Source organism: Otolemur garnettii, unplaced genomic scaffold (genome assembly GCF_000181295.1).
Source record: "Otolemur garnettii isolate 467f Iridium unplaced genomic scaffold, OtoGar3 scaffold00087, whole genome shotgun sequence".
NCBI lineage: Eukaryota > Metazoa > Chordata > Mammalia > Primates > Galagidae > Otolemur > Otolemur garnettii.
In genome coordinates, this window is record NW_003852482.1 from 146,238 (window position 1) to 162,220 (window position 15,983).

At 51.3% G+C, this 15,983-nt stretch overlaps 1 protein-coding gene across 1 annotated transcript in view; it reads right to left on the reverse strand.

The window, feature by feature from the left end:
* Positions 1–15,983, reverse strand: part of CACNA1B (calcium voltage-gated channel subunit alpha1 B) — a 221,174-nt gene that overhangs the window by 133,435 nt on the left and 71,756 nt on the right. Inside the window, exons 12-15 of the mRNA XM_003794791.2 lie at positions 13,257–13,369; positions 7,675–7,787; positions 5,215–5,346; positions 4,949–5,021 (exon numbers count right to left, since the gene is read on the reverse strand). Coding sequence (XP_003794839.1) covers positions 4,949–5,021; positions 5,215–5,346; positions 7,675–7,787; positions 13,257–13,369 — 431 coding nt within the window. The remainder of the gene's footprint in view (positions 1–4,948; positions 5,022–5,214; positions 5,347–7,674; positions 7,788–13,256; positions 13,370–15,983) is intronic.

Consider the following 15,983-nt stretch of genomic DNA (forward strand, 5'->3'; position numbering starts at 1 on the left):
ATATGTCCACGTTGGTCCACGCAGCTCTGGGCAGGTCATTACCCTTGTGAGATGAGTCCATGCAGCTCTGGGCCAGTCATTAGCCTTGTGTGATGTATCCATGCTGGTCTAGGCAGCTCTGGGCCGGTCTTTACCCTTGTGACATGCATCCACGCTGGTCCACACAGCTCTGGGCCAGTCATTACCCAAGTGAGATGCATCAACCCTGGTCCATGCAGCTCTGGGCTGGTCACTGCCCTTGTGAGATGTGTCCATACTGGTCCATGCAGCTCTGGGCCAGTTATTATCCTTGTGAGATGTGTCCATGCAGGTCCACGCAGCTCTAGGCCAGTCATTACTCTTGTGAGATGGATTCAAGCTGGTCCACGAAGCTCTGGGCCAATTACTGCCCTTGTGAGATGTGTCCATACTGGTCTACACAGCTCTGGGCCAGTTATTACCCAAGTGAGATGTGTCCATGCTTGTCCATGCAGCTCTGTGCAGGTCACTGCCCTTGTGAGATGCGTCCACACTTTTCCATGCAGCTCTGGTTCAGTTATTGCCCTTGTGAGATGCATCCATGCTTGTCCACACAGCTCTGAGCCGGTCATTGACCTTGTGAGATGCATCCACACTGGTCCACACAGTTCTGGGCCAGTCATTGCCCTTGTGAGATGCATCCATGCTTTTCCACGCAGCTCTGGGCCAGTCATTGCCCTTGTTAGATGTGTACATGCTGGTCCACACAGCTCTGGGCCAGTCATTGCTCTTGTGAGATGCGTTCATGCTAGTCCATGCAGCTCTGGCTGGTTATACTCCCTGCTGCCCAAAGATGACATGCCTCTCATCCGTCTCCAATGACAAACAGTCAGGTGATTTCCAGCCCTTTGTTACTATGAATAATGCTACTGCTACAGCCTTCATAAGTTTCTTTGTGCACCTGGGCAAGAAACTAGAGCATAGAACAGGAACTGCCTATGTACAGATTCCAGTGGATTGGATATTATAAAATTACTTTCCAGACTGTTTGTACCAACCCACCAACAGCATAACGGAATCGTCATTTCTCCACATCTTCTGTAAAACTTGACATTTTTAGACACTTAAATTTGGCTAAGCTGATCAGTGCAAAGGCTATCTCATTGTGGGTTTAATTTCCATTTTCCTGACTACAGGAAGGGCAAGCGCAGTTCTGTGGGTTTCCACTCCACCTCCTCTCCCTAGAGTTGCTGGTTTGTACCCTTTGCCTTTTCCTATTACATTGTCTTTTTGTCTTGATTTGTGAATTTTTTGATACATTCTGGAAACTGACCCTGTGTTGCTAATTCACTAACACTGGAAATGTCTTCTCTATTTTTTTAACCTTTTTATGGTGTCTTTTGATGAACGGAAATTATTTTAGTATCATATTTGTTACAAAATTATTATTTCCTTTATGATCTGTGTTTTTGTTTTCTTTAAAAAGAGCTTTTCTGCTCTGAATTAATAATAATGTACTTGTGTATGCTCTAAAAATTTAGGTTTCTCTTCACACTCAGGTCTTAATCCATCTAGAACTGATTGTCATATCTGGCACAAGGCAAGAAGCCAACTTCATGCATTTCTATATGGATAAACAAACTGTCCCACACCATCTGCAAGGACAGCACTTTGGGTTTTCAGCATATATAAAGATTTCATCTATAAATAACAGTATTCTTTCCTCTTTGCTGATTTTGAGAATTTTTATTTTATTTTTTCTTATTCTACTGCACCAAAGAACATTGATACTAGCATAATCTGCTAAGAGTTTTTATTTAGAAGAAGTGTTATTTTTTTTAGAAAAAGTTATTGTGGATATTTAAAACACACACAAAGTCCAGAGTACAGTGAACCCTACATGTCCATCACCCAGTTTCAGCAGTTAACAAACTGCCAATCTCGCTTCGTCCCTCATTTCATTCATATGGTTCATTGACCTTTTGCTTTCTCTGATTATACAGGGTTTTTTCTACCTTAATCTGTAAATATGATAAATTATATTAGTAGATAATTAAGTTACCTTGTATTTCTAGGAAAAAGTCTAGTTAATTGTAAAGATAACTTGAGCAGGGATGATTTCCTCTGGATGTTCTGCCTCTGTGTTTATGACAGGGATCTATCTTTTCTGATATTATCCTTACTTGGTTTTAACATATCAATGTTATTCTAGCCTCATAAAATAAGTGGGGATCTAAAAAAATTAAGTGGGGTGCTTCCTTTTTATATTTTCTGGAGTGCTTTAAATAAAATTGGAATAACTTCTTAAACAATTAATAGAATTCATCTATAAAACGATCTGAAATTGGTACGTTAGGTAGAAGACTTTTAAATTATTCAATTTCTGAAATGGTTCAGGTTCCCTATTTCTTTTTTTAGTTAATTTAACATATTTCTTTCTTCCAAGTCATCTACCATACCAATTATCTGAACATTTGTAGTCTTTCCAGCAATGACCTAGGGGGTCATGCTTCACGATTCACAGCTTGCTGAGTTCAGACTTCTAGGTTAACAGTGGCTACACTTGGCATTTCAAGGTGGTTTCTCATGACCTCTGGCATTGCTTGCTCATGAGAAGTCATTCTTTTGTAGGAAATATGTTTGTTGAAGGTAGCTTTTAAGACCATCTGTTTATCATAATGTATCTGGGTCTAGAGCAGCAGTCCTCAATCTGTTGGTCACAAACCCTTTTTAACAGTGAAAATATATTGCGACATTAGGAAGGTTGAGAACCACTGGTCTAGAGTTATTTCTGTTTGCCTTGCATGGCCTTCTGAGAGCTTACACCAGGGCTTGCCCTGAAAGGCACCCACCCCAGCCCTGTGCCCTGGGCTGCCTCCTGCTTTCTCCCAGCGCCCAGCCTGCAGCTGGCTTAGCTCTAACTCCCCTACTTCTCAGATCACATCCAGCATCCACTCTGCCTTTTGTTTCTTAATTTAAATAGCTATATTTTTCATTTCTAGGTTCTCTAGTTAGTTCTTTTTCAAATTAACCTATTCTGTGTTCTTAACCACCTTTTTTTCTCAAGTGTGTGTATTGTATGGGTTCTCCCTTTACCCCTTGGAGAATCTAAAACATATTCAGTTTAAAGTTATCTGTATTTGCTGCTATTTCCTTCTCTCTGGGCATGATCTCAACTTCTGACGGTGGATGTTATTCCCCTCTGTGGTGTCAGTTCCTACCCTGTTGTTGTTTGCAGGTTCCCAGCTGCAGAGTTTAAGTTGCTCCTTCCCACACTCCCCACCCCTACTCCAAACCAGCAGAAGCAGGGTACATCCCAGCGGCCTGCCCTGCCTGCTCCACAGTTGTTCTGTCTCCTCAGCCTCCTTACAAGAGTGAAAGCCTTCCCCAGGGCTTAAGAAGGCTGAGGTACCTATAAACCTCTGAGGCTGGGTGCACACACTGGCCCACCTGCCTCTTCCCAGGCAGCATCCCAGTGCCTGGGTCTCTGCCACCTCTCACCATGGTAAATTTCATTTCTGCTCCGTTTCTAGTCCACAGAGACTGTTTTTTGCTTGGCTAGGTCCTTTCACTTTCTACGTATTTATTATCTTGTTGCTGTGTTCAAAGAATTGTCTGATCAGAAGAACCTTCCTTTCTCCTACCGCTGGCCTCTCCTCACTGTGCTTAGGTCCCTTCTTACAGCAAACACAAGTGGAGCTCTGACCACCATCCTTGCGGCCTCCTGCCTTAGGACACCCTATGGCAGCTCCCACCAGGCACAGTCTCTGGGTTGGACATCTTGGCCCCCAGCCTGGTGCCGCCCCCCAACCCCGACTATCCACACCAGACTCACTCCCACTGAGCTGCCTTGTCTGGATGTGCACTTTCCCATCTCTCCTGCCTGGCACTCGGCCTGGGTCCTTCCCAAAACTGAGCAGACTATGGTCTTAGAAAAGCCTACAGCCATACCCGCTGGAGGCTCCAGCTTGGAGACCATGGTCCCCAAAGACCAACATAGATGCTGTCACCACTAAGTGCTCAGAAACATCTAGGAGACCATAGTTTGGAAGTGGCTGGCCTGTGAGCAAGTCCAGGCTTCCAATGCTTCAGTTGGGGAAGGAGAAGGTTGTAGGTCAGAAGATGGGGAAGGGCAGCAAGGAAGAATGGACATGAGGCACTAAGAGGGCTATGGCACAAGAGGCTGCTGGGCCATGACTCAGAGCTAAAGCCACAGGGCCCAACCCTGGGGCACATGGTAGGGACTACAGGTGAAAATCACTAGGCCAGAGCTGCTCTGGCAGCCAATCACCTAGCTCAGTCTGAACCATCTTCTGGGAAGACTCCCACCCTCAGAGGGTGTGACCCAAAGGCCTTCTCTCACATGTGTTATGGGCACCAGCTTTGGCCAGGCTTGGGGCCAACAGCCCCAGAGGCTGGGCACGAAGCTAAGCCTCCAGCCTAGAGCATGCAAGGCCTGCTGAGAGTATTTGTGGGCAAGAGCATAGCCTGCCCTGTCAAGTAGATTTCATGAGGCAGAAAGACATGAGATGTCCTATCAGTGAGGCCAACATTGGCAGTATTTGTGGGACCATAGCCCAGAAGTCCTCAAAAAGGAACCCTCTAAGAGAGCAAAGGTTGTCTGGGCCATTGAAGCTCAGTCACACAGGAAATTGGCCCCTTTCCCCAGGAGCTGTGGTGGGCACATTTCCAGACACAAAACAAAACTGGGGCTGTCCTAGGGGCTGAGACACTGGGAGTGTTTCACCGGGGTCAAGAGGAAAATTAGTCTTTTGAAGCCCAGGTGGGTCCCCAAGGAATTACACTTGCCCCAAAGGATAGCATCACAGTGCAGGCACTCTCATCACCAGGGTCAGGGTCTTAGGGACTGGAGACCCACACACTGAGACACTCGTCTTCTGCTTGTGGAAGGTTCTGTCTAGGCTTTACAGGGAACAGAGGAAGACAACGGAGTGAGGGCTGAGCATGGTAAGAGTGCACAAGGCCATACCTGGAAGACAGTGAGGATGGCTGCAGGGAACGTGTCAAAGTTGGTCGTTGGAGTCTCATCTTTAAAGTTGAACCTGAGAAAAACAAGCAGCATTGGGAAGGATGGCCCGTCAAGAGCTATGAGCCGTGGCGGGAACATGCTCATCCCAGGCACCCAGGGCTGCTCTCCAGGATGGGCAGGCAGGGGCCTGGGCAGCACTGTCTGCTCTGAGCACTGCCTCTCTGGGGGGACCCCAAGAATGGTGCTCCCCTCCTGCACCCACTTACTGTCCCCCAAACAGCTGCATCCCCAGCAGAGCGAAGACCACGATGAACAGGAAGAGTAAGAAGAGGAGGCTGACAATGGACTTCATGGAGTTGAGCAGGGACACCACCAGGTTGCGCAGCGAGCTCCAGTACCTGCGGCAAGCTGTGTCTGAGCCCCAGGCTGTGCCCAACTTGTCCTCCTGGCCCACACATAGCTGGGCTTTTGGCATTACACCCATGGCTTCTACAATCTGCAAACCAGAGGACCCCACACCTAGATAGAGAGTGAAGGCTCCCTCTGGGGTCCCAGACCCACTACTCCAACTTTACTGTTAGGGCCCACAGGGCCAACAGAGTAAACATGCCCAGTGCTGGACTCACCCTCATTCTCCCAATGCCCTCCACTGTTATGCAGTTTAGAGGATGAAGGCACCACTCATCAGGCGGCCAAGGCCAAGTGTAGTCCCAGACACCCACCCTGCCCTCCTCTCCTCAGTGCCAATGCTAGCCAGCTGCCAATTGCCCAGGCCAACACAAGAGAACCGCAGCAGGACCAGACGAAAGTTGGCATGGCCTCTCAGCAAAGTCTTTTGCAAGCACAGGGACCAGCACCAATGCCCAGGCACTAGCCTCTCACAGAGAACAGGCCTGGCTGCCTGGACCCAGCTTCTCTGGAAGCCTCAGTTCCTCCCCCAACACTCGTGCTCTTATCCAGGGCCGCCAAGGCTACTGAGGGTCTAGATCAGGCATCCTCAAACTATGGCCCATGGGCCACATGCAGCCCACCTAGGACATTTACCCGGCCTGTCAGGTGTTTTTGCCACCACTGCCTGTCCTGCTTAGCTGCCGACTCGTCCCGGGGCCCTGCAGTCCGGCCCTGCAGCGGTCTGAGGGACAGTGAACTGGCCTCCTATTTAACAAGTTTGAGGACCCCTGGTCTGGATGCTGATAGCAGCTGAGGGACTGTGCCTGCCAGTGGCTGTGGTCAGTCTCTAGCTCTGCCCACACATGCTCCCAGGGCATGGTTGCCTTCCAGGTGCCCAGTGTCACCCCTGCTCCCCAGGGATATGCACCTCTGCATGTGCCACCCCATCACTCTGGAATGGGAAACCTGCAGGACAGAGACCATTGCCCCCTGTGCTCACCCTCCTCGGGCACCACTGGGCCCACCCCAGACATCTGGCCCTCCCTTATGGATTCTCTCAGAAGGCACCTGAGGATTAAGGGAAAATGGCCTGGAAGAGTCTGGGACTGGCAGGGGTCTAGGCCTGCCTGCCCCAGGATGAGGGTCACCCATTCCCGCAAGAAAACAGAGCCTAAGATGCCAGGCCCCAAGGCTGGATGGAGGCAGGCCTATGTTCACTCCCGGGAGGCCCCATCAGCAGCATGGCAGGGAAGGAGGCCTGGACACAGGGCCCAAAAGGCTCTGCAGCAGTCTGCAGACACAGCTAAAAGGCCTCTGGTCCAAGCCCTCTGTGTTATACTTTTACACTCACAGATAGGCCTATGCTTGGGTTTTAAATGGACAGGAAAAGGCCACCAGGACTGTGGTCTACCTCAGGAGGCCAGTGTCTCAGGCTCCACACAGCTAAGCCAACTGCTGCAACTCTGTGGTCTGGCTGTGTAGGGTACAGGCCCCAGAAACGCAGGGCGTGGTAACCCCATAGCAGCATGGGGCCCTGCTATGGCATCTGGCTGTGGCCAAAATGCTGAGTCTGCAGCAGCCCTTGCTTCTGATTATATTCTTCCCACCAGCGCTGTGAAACCCCCAGCCCCTCCCTGGCAGCATCACATCCTGCCCTGAGCCACAGCCTCCAGGGCACATGCAGAGGTGGATCTCCCTGGGGAGCAGGGGCAACACTGGGCACCTGGAAGGCAGCCATGCCCTGTTAGCATGTGTGGGCAGAGCTAGAGACTAGCCACAGCCACTGAGGCTGCCAGAGAAGGTAGGCCCAGGCAGCCGGGCCTATTCTCTGTGAGAGGCTGGAGCCTGGGCTTTGGTGCAGAACAGAGAAAGCAGGGTTCGAATAAAGACATAGTCTTGTCATTGCCTTGTCACTGGGCTGGGGCAAATGCCAGGTTGGGTCCATAGGAAAGGCCATGTCAGGTCAGGGGTTACGGCGAAAACTCCCTGTCCTCCCCAGGGGTGGGCTGCAGGGAAGGACACAGGCACAATGACAAGGACATTGGCTCTACTGACTGCAAAGCAAAGTCACCTTTGAGGGCTGGGAAGAAGGGCCTGGCAGCCTCAGGAGGCCACAGGACACAGACTGCAGGGGGCAAGCAGGCTGGCAAGGGCTAAGAGCAGGCAGCACGGAGGGCAGTCCAGGAGGCCCCAAGGGGGCAAGGTGCCCAATGGGGACTGCTCTACAACCAGCCTTTGTCTGGAAACCAGTGGAAGCCCCAGAAAATGCTCTAGGTACCATGAACCCCTCAAAAAACACCACAAGGGCCAGCCTCACAGCGGGAGCACAGACATACTTGGTGACTTTGAAGATCCGCAGCAGGCGCAGCGCCCGCAGCACGCTGATACCAAAGGAGGCTCCTGGCTTGATGGCCGCCCAGACCACCTCGAAGATGCTGCCCACAATGACCTACAACAACATGGGGTCACCTCAGGGCCTCCAGGGCCTGCATACTCACTCACATACTCGGCTGCACACTCAGCCACACACTCACCTGCACATTCACACACTTGTCTGCACACTTAGTTGTATATTCAGCTGCACTCAGCCACACACTCACCTGCACACTTGGCCATACATTCTGCCACACACTCACCTGTACACTTGGCCGCACACTTGCACACTCAACTGCATACCTGGCTGTACACTCAACTGCAGTCTCAGCTGCACACTCAACTATACCCTCAGCCACACTCACCTACATACTCAGCCAAACACTCACCTGCACACTCATTCACTCAGCACTCAGTTGCATACTTGGCTGCACACTCACTTGCACACTCAACCATGTACTCAGCTGCACACTCTGCCACATACTTACCTGCACACTTGGCTACACACCCCTACACACTCAGCCACATATTCACCTGCACACTCAGCCACACACTCACCTGCACACTCCCCCACACCAGGCCAGAGGAGGCGCAGCCTCATGCTCAGCCGGCCTCCAGGAGGCCCCAGCCCCAGAACCTATCCTCCCACCCCTCCCAGACACACCAGGGAGATGGACGTGGACCAAGGCCACTTGTAGGTTTCCCGGCAGTTCTTAGCACCACCCAACCTGATGCAGCCCCTGTGCCTCATCATAGCTCTATAGCCAGCAAACCATTCCAGACAGGCCCATCAGGCCATTCCCTCATACACCGGCAGTCTATTTCCCCACAACTTCTAAGATATTCAGATTCAGAAACTACATCATGAGTTCTTCCTCGTCCCAGTGACTGGTCAAGGTAAGCCTGCCATCTGGGTGGTGGACAGGACCCTGCAGGGACTGGTGGTGTTGGGGTCTGTGAGGAGGGGGCAGCCTCCCCCAAGGGCCATGGATGGACCGGGAGAAGGGCTGTCCTATCATGTCTGCTGCAAGGGACTCAGGGCAGATCGGGGGGCTGGAGCACAAAAGACCCTTACCACCTTCCCTTTGGATGAGCCACACAAGGGGCTCAAATGGGTCACTCCCAAGGACATTGCACCCTGTGGCTCAAGGTCAGCACTAAGGACCCATGTCCACTTTGTTGTGTGACTCCCGTTTCCTTTTATTCACACTCCTGCAATCAGTGTTAAGCATAAACCTCTTGAATTCCGTCTCATCACATTTGGTGCACATATTTTCTAAAATTTCAGTCACTTCTGAATTCACCAATTTCACATCAACTGCAAATCTGATCAGCTTAACATCAATATTCTTGCCAAGTCACCAAGACAATGGTAACTACATGTGGGCAGGATAGCACTCACCCACTGCCCAGTGTCTAGGAATGGCAGGTGTACCATCTGTGCCAGTCACCTCAAATGCACAGGCGTCTGCTGCACACCTCTATCTTGCCCCAAAACACACCATTCAGAGAATATCAAGTTCCTGCCAACATCCAAGTGTGCCAATACCTGTAGCACCTGCGATAACCCTACCTGCAAGACAACCTGGGCAGACTGGCCAAAATTTGTTCTTGGTGATCACACCAACTTTTCTCAACACCAGCAAATTATCTAGATGCCTACCTAGGGTTTAAGACTAGTTCTCTAAACATCCTTCCTTCTTGTCATCAGTCTTCCAGCGGCTCCTGTTTTCCGTTATTCCTCAAAATTGGACCCAGTGATTTACACAGGAGGTGGCCTTGAAGACAGCCCCCAGCAACACAGCGCCATGCTCATACCCATGTGCCATCCCACCCCTTGAGGGTGGTGCCAAAGAGAATACAGCAAAAGTAATGAGATGCCACATCTGAGATTAGGTCAGATTAGGGTTAGGGTCTCTTTCCTGCCCCCCAGATACTGTGTTATAAACATGCCCAGCAGACTCTGGAGAGGACCAGTGACTAGGACCAGAGCCCTGCCAACAACCCTTCTGAGCCTGAAAACTGATCTTTTGAGGCCTGTCAATAGCCACAAGCATGAACTTGAATTCTCTAGCCTGGGATGACTGCTGTCACATTAGGGTATAATTTAACTGGCCTGGGAAGGTAGAAACAAGGGCCCAGAGGGCTTCTCAGAACTCCCAGCACCTGCCAGCTGGGTTACAGCATTGCTGTGGACCAGCTGTGCCTTCCCTTGTTCTCTTTTCAAACAGGAACATCTACAGCAGGTACCTTGTGCCCCCTGCTGTGCTGTGGGCATGGGAGGGAGAGAACTTATCTCTTTAGTCATACAGGTTGGCAGAGTTGGAGGCACTGCCCTTCGGGAGCTAGGCCCACAGACCCTCACCACACCAAGGCCTGCCTGATGAGATTCTAGGCCTGGAGCTGATATGATGCAAACCTACAGGAGTCTGAGAGGCATGTCCACCAGGGGCCAGAGGGCAGGCTGAGGCAGGCAGGTCCTAGAAGGGTCCCCAGAGACCCTCCCCTCTGTGCTCACACCCTGTGTGAGTCATGTTCCTAAGAACCACCACTACCACTGGGCCCCATGGCTTGCTCCTAACAAAGAGAATACAGCAAAACAGGCAACACTGTTGGATGGTGATTTCTCGTGGGGAGAGAAGGACGGCTTGGCCGTGGGTGCAAGCTCACTCCTAGAATTGTGTGAAAGCAAGAAACGACTACTACTCTGGGTAGCAGTAGTAGCAAAATGTCTTTATTCCCGACATCTTTTATAATAAACTAATCATGTACACTACATTGATCAATAATCCTAACATCCTCTATTCTTATCTTAAACTATAGAAAAGAAAGTCCAGGAAAGCGAGATTAAACTATAGAAAAGAAAGTCCAGGAAAGCGAGATAACCATCTGAAGACTAGCCTAAAGAAAGAAAGTCTGGGAAAGTAAGATAACCATCTTAAGACTAGCCTCAGGCTATTCCTCTCTAAAGACCTAAAACAACCCTACATTATCTGATTTCTATTGTCAAAGTTAAAGGTCAGGATAAACAGGGGAGTAAAACTTTTTTTCTTCCCTGTGCTCAATTAAATTCCCAAGAAACAGGCTTAATGACTGTTTTCTGTTGGCTTGGAGGCCCCCTGTTAACAATGGAGTGTTCTTTTACTCACATCATTAAGATAGTTTTCCTTTTCACTCACATCAACCTTTGAGGCATGTCCCCTGCACAGATGCACCATTTCAACCCTTATCTGGCAGGCTGACTTGACTGCACAGTCGGGGTTCCATGTAGGAGGCTGTTTAAGCCTTACCTACAGGCCCCGACCATGCTTTACCAGGTCGCTTAGGCCTCGACAAAAACGCACAATACTCACAAGTCTTTTTCACTCAGTTTCTGGAATTAAAAGAGCACATTTCATTTAGTTAGTTTTATGTGGGAATTCATCCCACACACCACTTCTGAAGCTGGGCTCCTATTGCTCCTGTCCTGAGCACTCTGGTTCCCTCTCTAACCACAAGCTCACATGCTGTGAGAGGCCCCGGGCCAGGGCCAGGGCCAGGGCCAGGGCCAGGGCCAGGGCCAAGGCAGCCACATACATGAGTGGGAAAGCAAACTCTACAGCCCACATCCAGCCTTAGGATGACGGCCTCCCTGGCCTTCAACTACACCGAAACCTCCTGAGGGGCCATGAGCCCCAGACACCCAGTTTCATCATGCCTAGGTTCCTAACCCACAGAAACATGAGATAATAGATTTTCGTAATTTAAGCTGCTAAGTTTTAAGATAATGTGTTTGCGTATGTGCAAATTATCTCCATGTCCTGGGATCCATTAGTTCAGATCAAATCAAAATGCATTTAAAATATTAACATGCCCTGGCTTGGTGCCTGTAGGGCACCAACCACATACACCAGAGCTGGCAGGTTCGAATCCAGCCCAGGCCTGCTGAACAATGACAACTACAACCAAAAATGGCCAGTTTGATGAAAACATTTCAAATTGTATATAAAACCAGCACATTGTACCCCATGATTGCATTAATGTATACAGCTATGATTTAATTAAAAAAAAAAAGAAGAAGGTGGAGAGAGAGGGTTCAGCAAGTTCGTGGGTATATGGCACACTTCTTAGGTGAAGGGAAGAACTACAACTTGGACTTTACCTTACAAATGCAAACAATGTGACCTCATCACATGTACCCTCATATTAATCTGAAATTAAAAAAAAAATTTTAAACCAACAACAACAACAAAAAATAGTCAGGTGTTGGGGTGGGCACCTGTGGTCCCAGCTACTTGGGAGGCTAAGGCAGGAGAATCTCTTGGGCCCAAGAGTTTGAGGTTGTGGTGAGCTGTGATGCCATGGCACTCTGCCCAGGGTGACAGCTTAAGACTCTGTCTCAAAAAATAAAGTAAAATATTAACACGCCCTGAAACCTCTCCATCTCTTGGGTTCCCTCTGCCTGTGGCACTTACTTAGCTTTTCTTTGTGACCAAGACAAAGGGTAAGAAGAGCTAGTGTCTTCCTAGCCAGCTGTCAAAGTCACAGACGTCCCCTCCCCAGAGCTCACCCTTAGCTGCCACCACCCAGTCCTTCCCAGAACTCAGACACACTGCATGGTGCCCCCTGAGGGCAGAGAGGAGGGCTGAGCACAGGCGCCCAGGGAGACCAGATGGCCATCCCTGGGCCAGTCATATACACCATGAGAGTCATGAGGATGTAACAATCATGGACAATGTCCTGTCTACTGTAGGAATGTGGTGCCCATGAGAAAGACACTTCAAGTTAAGCTGAATTTCCAAGCTGAAGTGTTACTTCTATGTGGTTCCAGGTCCTCCCTCCCTCCCCCGGGTTACTGCAGACTCTGCAGAGCACTAAGTCCTTCCTTGGGGTTGGCACCTCTACTTGCCACTCATAGCCTCCCATAGGTTAGAATGCAGCCCTGGCAGATGCTAATCCTGCCACATCCTAGGATCCCCGGGGCTCAGGATTGCCAGGCCCTGCACCCTGGTCTTAGCTCAGCAAACTGTGTCAGCTCCTTATCTATGGGCTGGCAACAGAATGTAGGCCAGGCTCACCCCATACCTACCCCAAGTAGGACACAGCCACCATAGCCTAATCTTCTTCTCCCAGAAGGGTCCATGTATGTACCCAGCTTGCCCAGGGCCAGAGCCACGGGATGGTGGGAGGCCAAAAGCACAGCCCCACTGGGCTCTGCCATAGAGACTGAGGCCTCTGCAGGTTACCTAGACCCCAGACACAGAGGAAGTGCAGAGCCTGCAGCTACTCTGAACATCATCAGACAGGTCGGAGGGAAGAGGGCAACCTCTAACATGAACAGCAGCTGCAGCCAGCACCCCCCGCAGTCAGGCCAGGCCAGACCTCCCTCTGTCACCTCTGTGGGCTGCTCTGTCTTTAATCAGGCCTTCCTGACTCATGGGACCACAGAGCCCAGCCCTCCCTGGGCATGAAGGGGGCTGTGTCATGTGATGGGTCTAAGCACTCAGCAAGGATGGGCTCATACATCAGGGCCCTAGCAGGTGTCCCTAACAAGCATCCTACTCACCCCAAAGTCAAAGCAGTTGAAGGAGGACCGGAAGTAGCTTCTGGGCCCTAGGCCGTACATCTTCAGGGACATCTCTGTGAGGAAGAGACCCAGGAAAACAAACTCCGCAAAGTCTAGGGGAAGCCAGACCAGAGGGGATTAGTGCAAGGCCTCCTCCCAGCCTGGATGCAGCCCAGACTGCAGAACACCAGAGCACTGGGCCTGCCAGGTCTGGTCTGCAGCCCCCATGCTCTGAAATCTCAGCCCAGGACATGAAGAACAGATTGAGACGGGCTGAAGAGATGCTTGGCCCACTGTGGGGGTAAGCTTCCTGTGCTGGGGACTCTGAGGGTGGGCTCAGCAGGAGGCTCCTGAGACAGGCTCAGAGGCAAGCTCTGAGAGGGTGCTCCTTCCCCCAGAGGAGGGCCTGGGGCTGTGGGGCAAAGGCCTCACCCAAGGAGGAGAAACTGGGCCACATCCTCTGCCCACTGGGACATCCAGAGGCCCCTCCAGCCCCAATGCAGCATTCTGAGTTTCACTTTGCTTGTGCATCTGCCTGCTTGGTGGAGCTCCCTGCCACTTGGGCACCCTAGGCCTATTTGTTGTCAGAATTCCAGGAGCACACTCAGGGACACTGCCCCTCACGATGCCAGTGAGACAAGGGGCTCCTGCTAGTATGTCAGAAGTGAGGGTAGCCTAGGCCCAGGAGTCCACTTGCAGCCCTTCTTAGGCTTTGGGAGAAGCCACTCTGGGACCAGGGGTTGTGTGGGAACTTCAAGGCACACAGACACTCCAACCCAGCCCAAGCAGGAGGAGGGAGTCAGAGAGAGAGAGAGAAAACAGTTACTCCAGAAGCTATACAAGGCCACAGATGGCAGGGGACAGCCAGGCTCACCACTGACCACACCAGTAGCCAGGTACTGCATACAAGAGGCCAAAGGTGCCATGGCCTAGGGCTAGGTAGCAGGGACCAGGAGAGGAGCCCAGAACCCAGGGCAAGGCCCCACAAAGAACAAGGCCATGGGATGATGCAAAGGGCAAGCTGAGGGTCCCATCATCTGGTACATGCCACCCCAGCCTGCCCAGGCCTCCGAATGCCAGGGTCTCTGTCAGGAGAGGACTATAAGCAAATGAGACAGCCAGTGGAGGAGCACCCTGAACTCTGCCTGTACCCACAGCTATTGTGAGGGCTATACAGGCCTGGTAGCCTCAGACAGGAGCACCATGCACATAGACTTCCCTCACTGTGGCCGAGAACATGGACAGCCAGGCTACCGAGAACAAGTTGCCCACAGCCAGCCTGACCCCTGAGCCAAAAATCACCAGGCACCCCAGCCAGGCGTGCAAGGATACCAGGAAGGCCAATAGCCTCCCTGGAGAAGCCAAGGAAGGTGCTGCTATCAGAGGCAAGGACACCCATACGTCCTTAGGCAGATCACCAGAATAGGGCTTAGCTCTGAGACAAACAGGTGCTGTGGAAACAGTGGGTGCCAGGTCTATTTCATGAGCTGTGCAAGGCCTCAGGGAGTTCGTGGGGCAACTGGGCCAACAACTCTCCTGTCTCACCATTTACACCTTGGTTTTGAAGCCCTGGTAGTACACCAAGGGTGGGTCCTAGAGGACAGGCAGCCAGGGTCCACACCTACAGAGTGGCAGCCTTGGGACAGGCCCTGCAGGAAACTCGCCTCAGGCCAAAACACACTGCCCTTTGAATCAGCCTCCTTTGGGCCCATGTGTGGTCAAGGACAGAGACGCTCAGTCACAGCAAATGCCCACCCACCTCCAGCCACTGTCCCTCAGTGACACAAGTAAAGCTGGAAACCATGGAGATGACTGAGCAGTTAAGTACAGGTTCCAGTACTCAGCACTGCCGGCCTGTTCTCCACATGTGGGATGTGTATCCAGACTGTGTAGCCACATGCTCCCAAGACTGGGCACTGCTGGGGTCCTCTCACAGAAGGATGGGCCTGGCTAGCTGGGTTGGGAGGAAGCCCCACCACGTTCACATTCAAGAAAGCTTAGCTGAGAACTCAAGCAAAACCCTGAACTCAGTGCCAAGCAAAGTTCCAAGATAACAAACTATTGGCCCCAGGACTCCTGTATTAGGAGTCGGAGCAGGTATTCGGCATACATCCCTCCCTGGACATCACCCTCCTGGGAGTCAGATCCAGGCTGCCTTCCAGAAGCTCCCTGGGTCCTTCTGCCCCCTTTTCCTATTAGTGCAGGAAGAGATGTCAGTATGAAGTCTGGGGAACTATGGCCTAGGATCCCACCCATGTCTTCCCAGGTCTTGTCTCTCTACAGTTCGTGAGAACCCTGCAGGTGGAGGCTATGTCGGTGGGCTCTGGAGGGAGTCTGGGCCAGCCCATCAACACAGCAGAACACTCAGCCAGCCAGGCCAGGGCTGGGGGCCAGACACATAGGGCCCTCAAGGGAGAACAAGGCCCATGTGGGAGCCCCCATAGCGCCTCATCCCCAGCTCAGCTGCAGACACCAAGCAGGGTGAGCACAGCTGTCCCTGGAGAATGGAGAGACTGAAGCACTGACCACAGGACAGAAGACATCAGTGGGTTCTTTGTGTTTTGTTTTGTGGTTTTTTGAGACAGAGTCTCACTCTGTCACCCTGGATAGAGTGCCATGGCATCATCACAGCTCACAGCAACCTCAAACTCTGGGGCTCAAGTGATTCTCCTGCCTCAGCCTCCCAAGTAGGTGAGATTACAGGTGCCTGACATAACAATTAGCTAG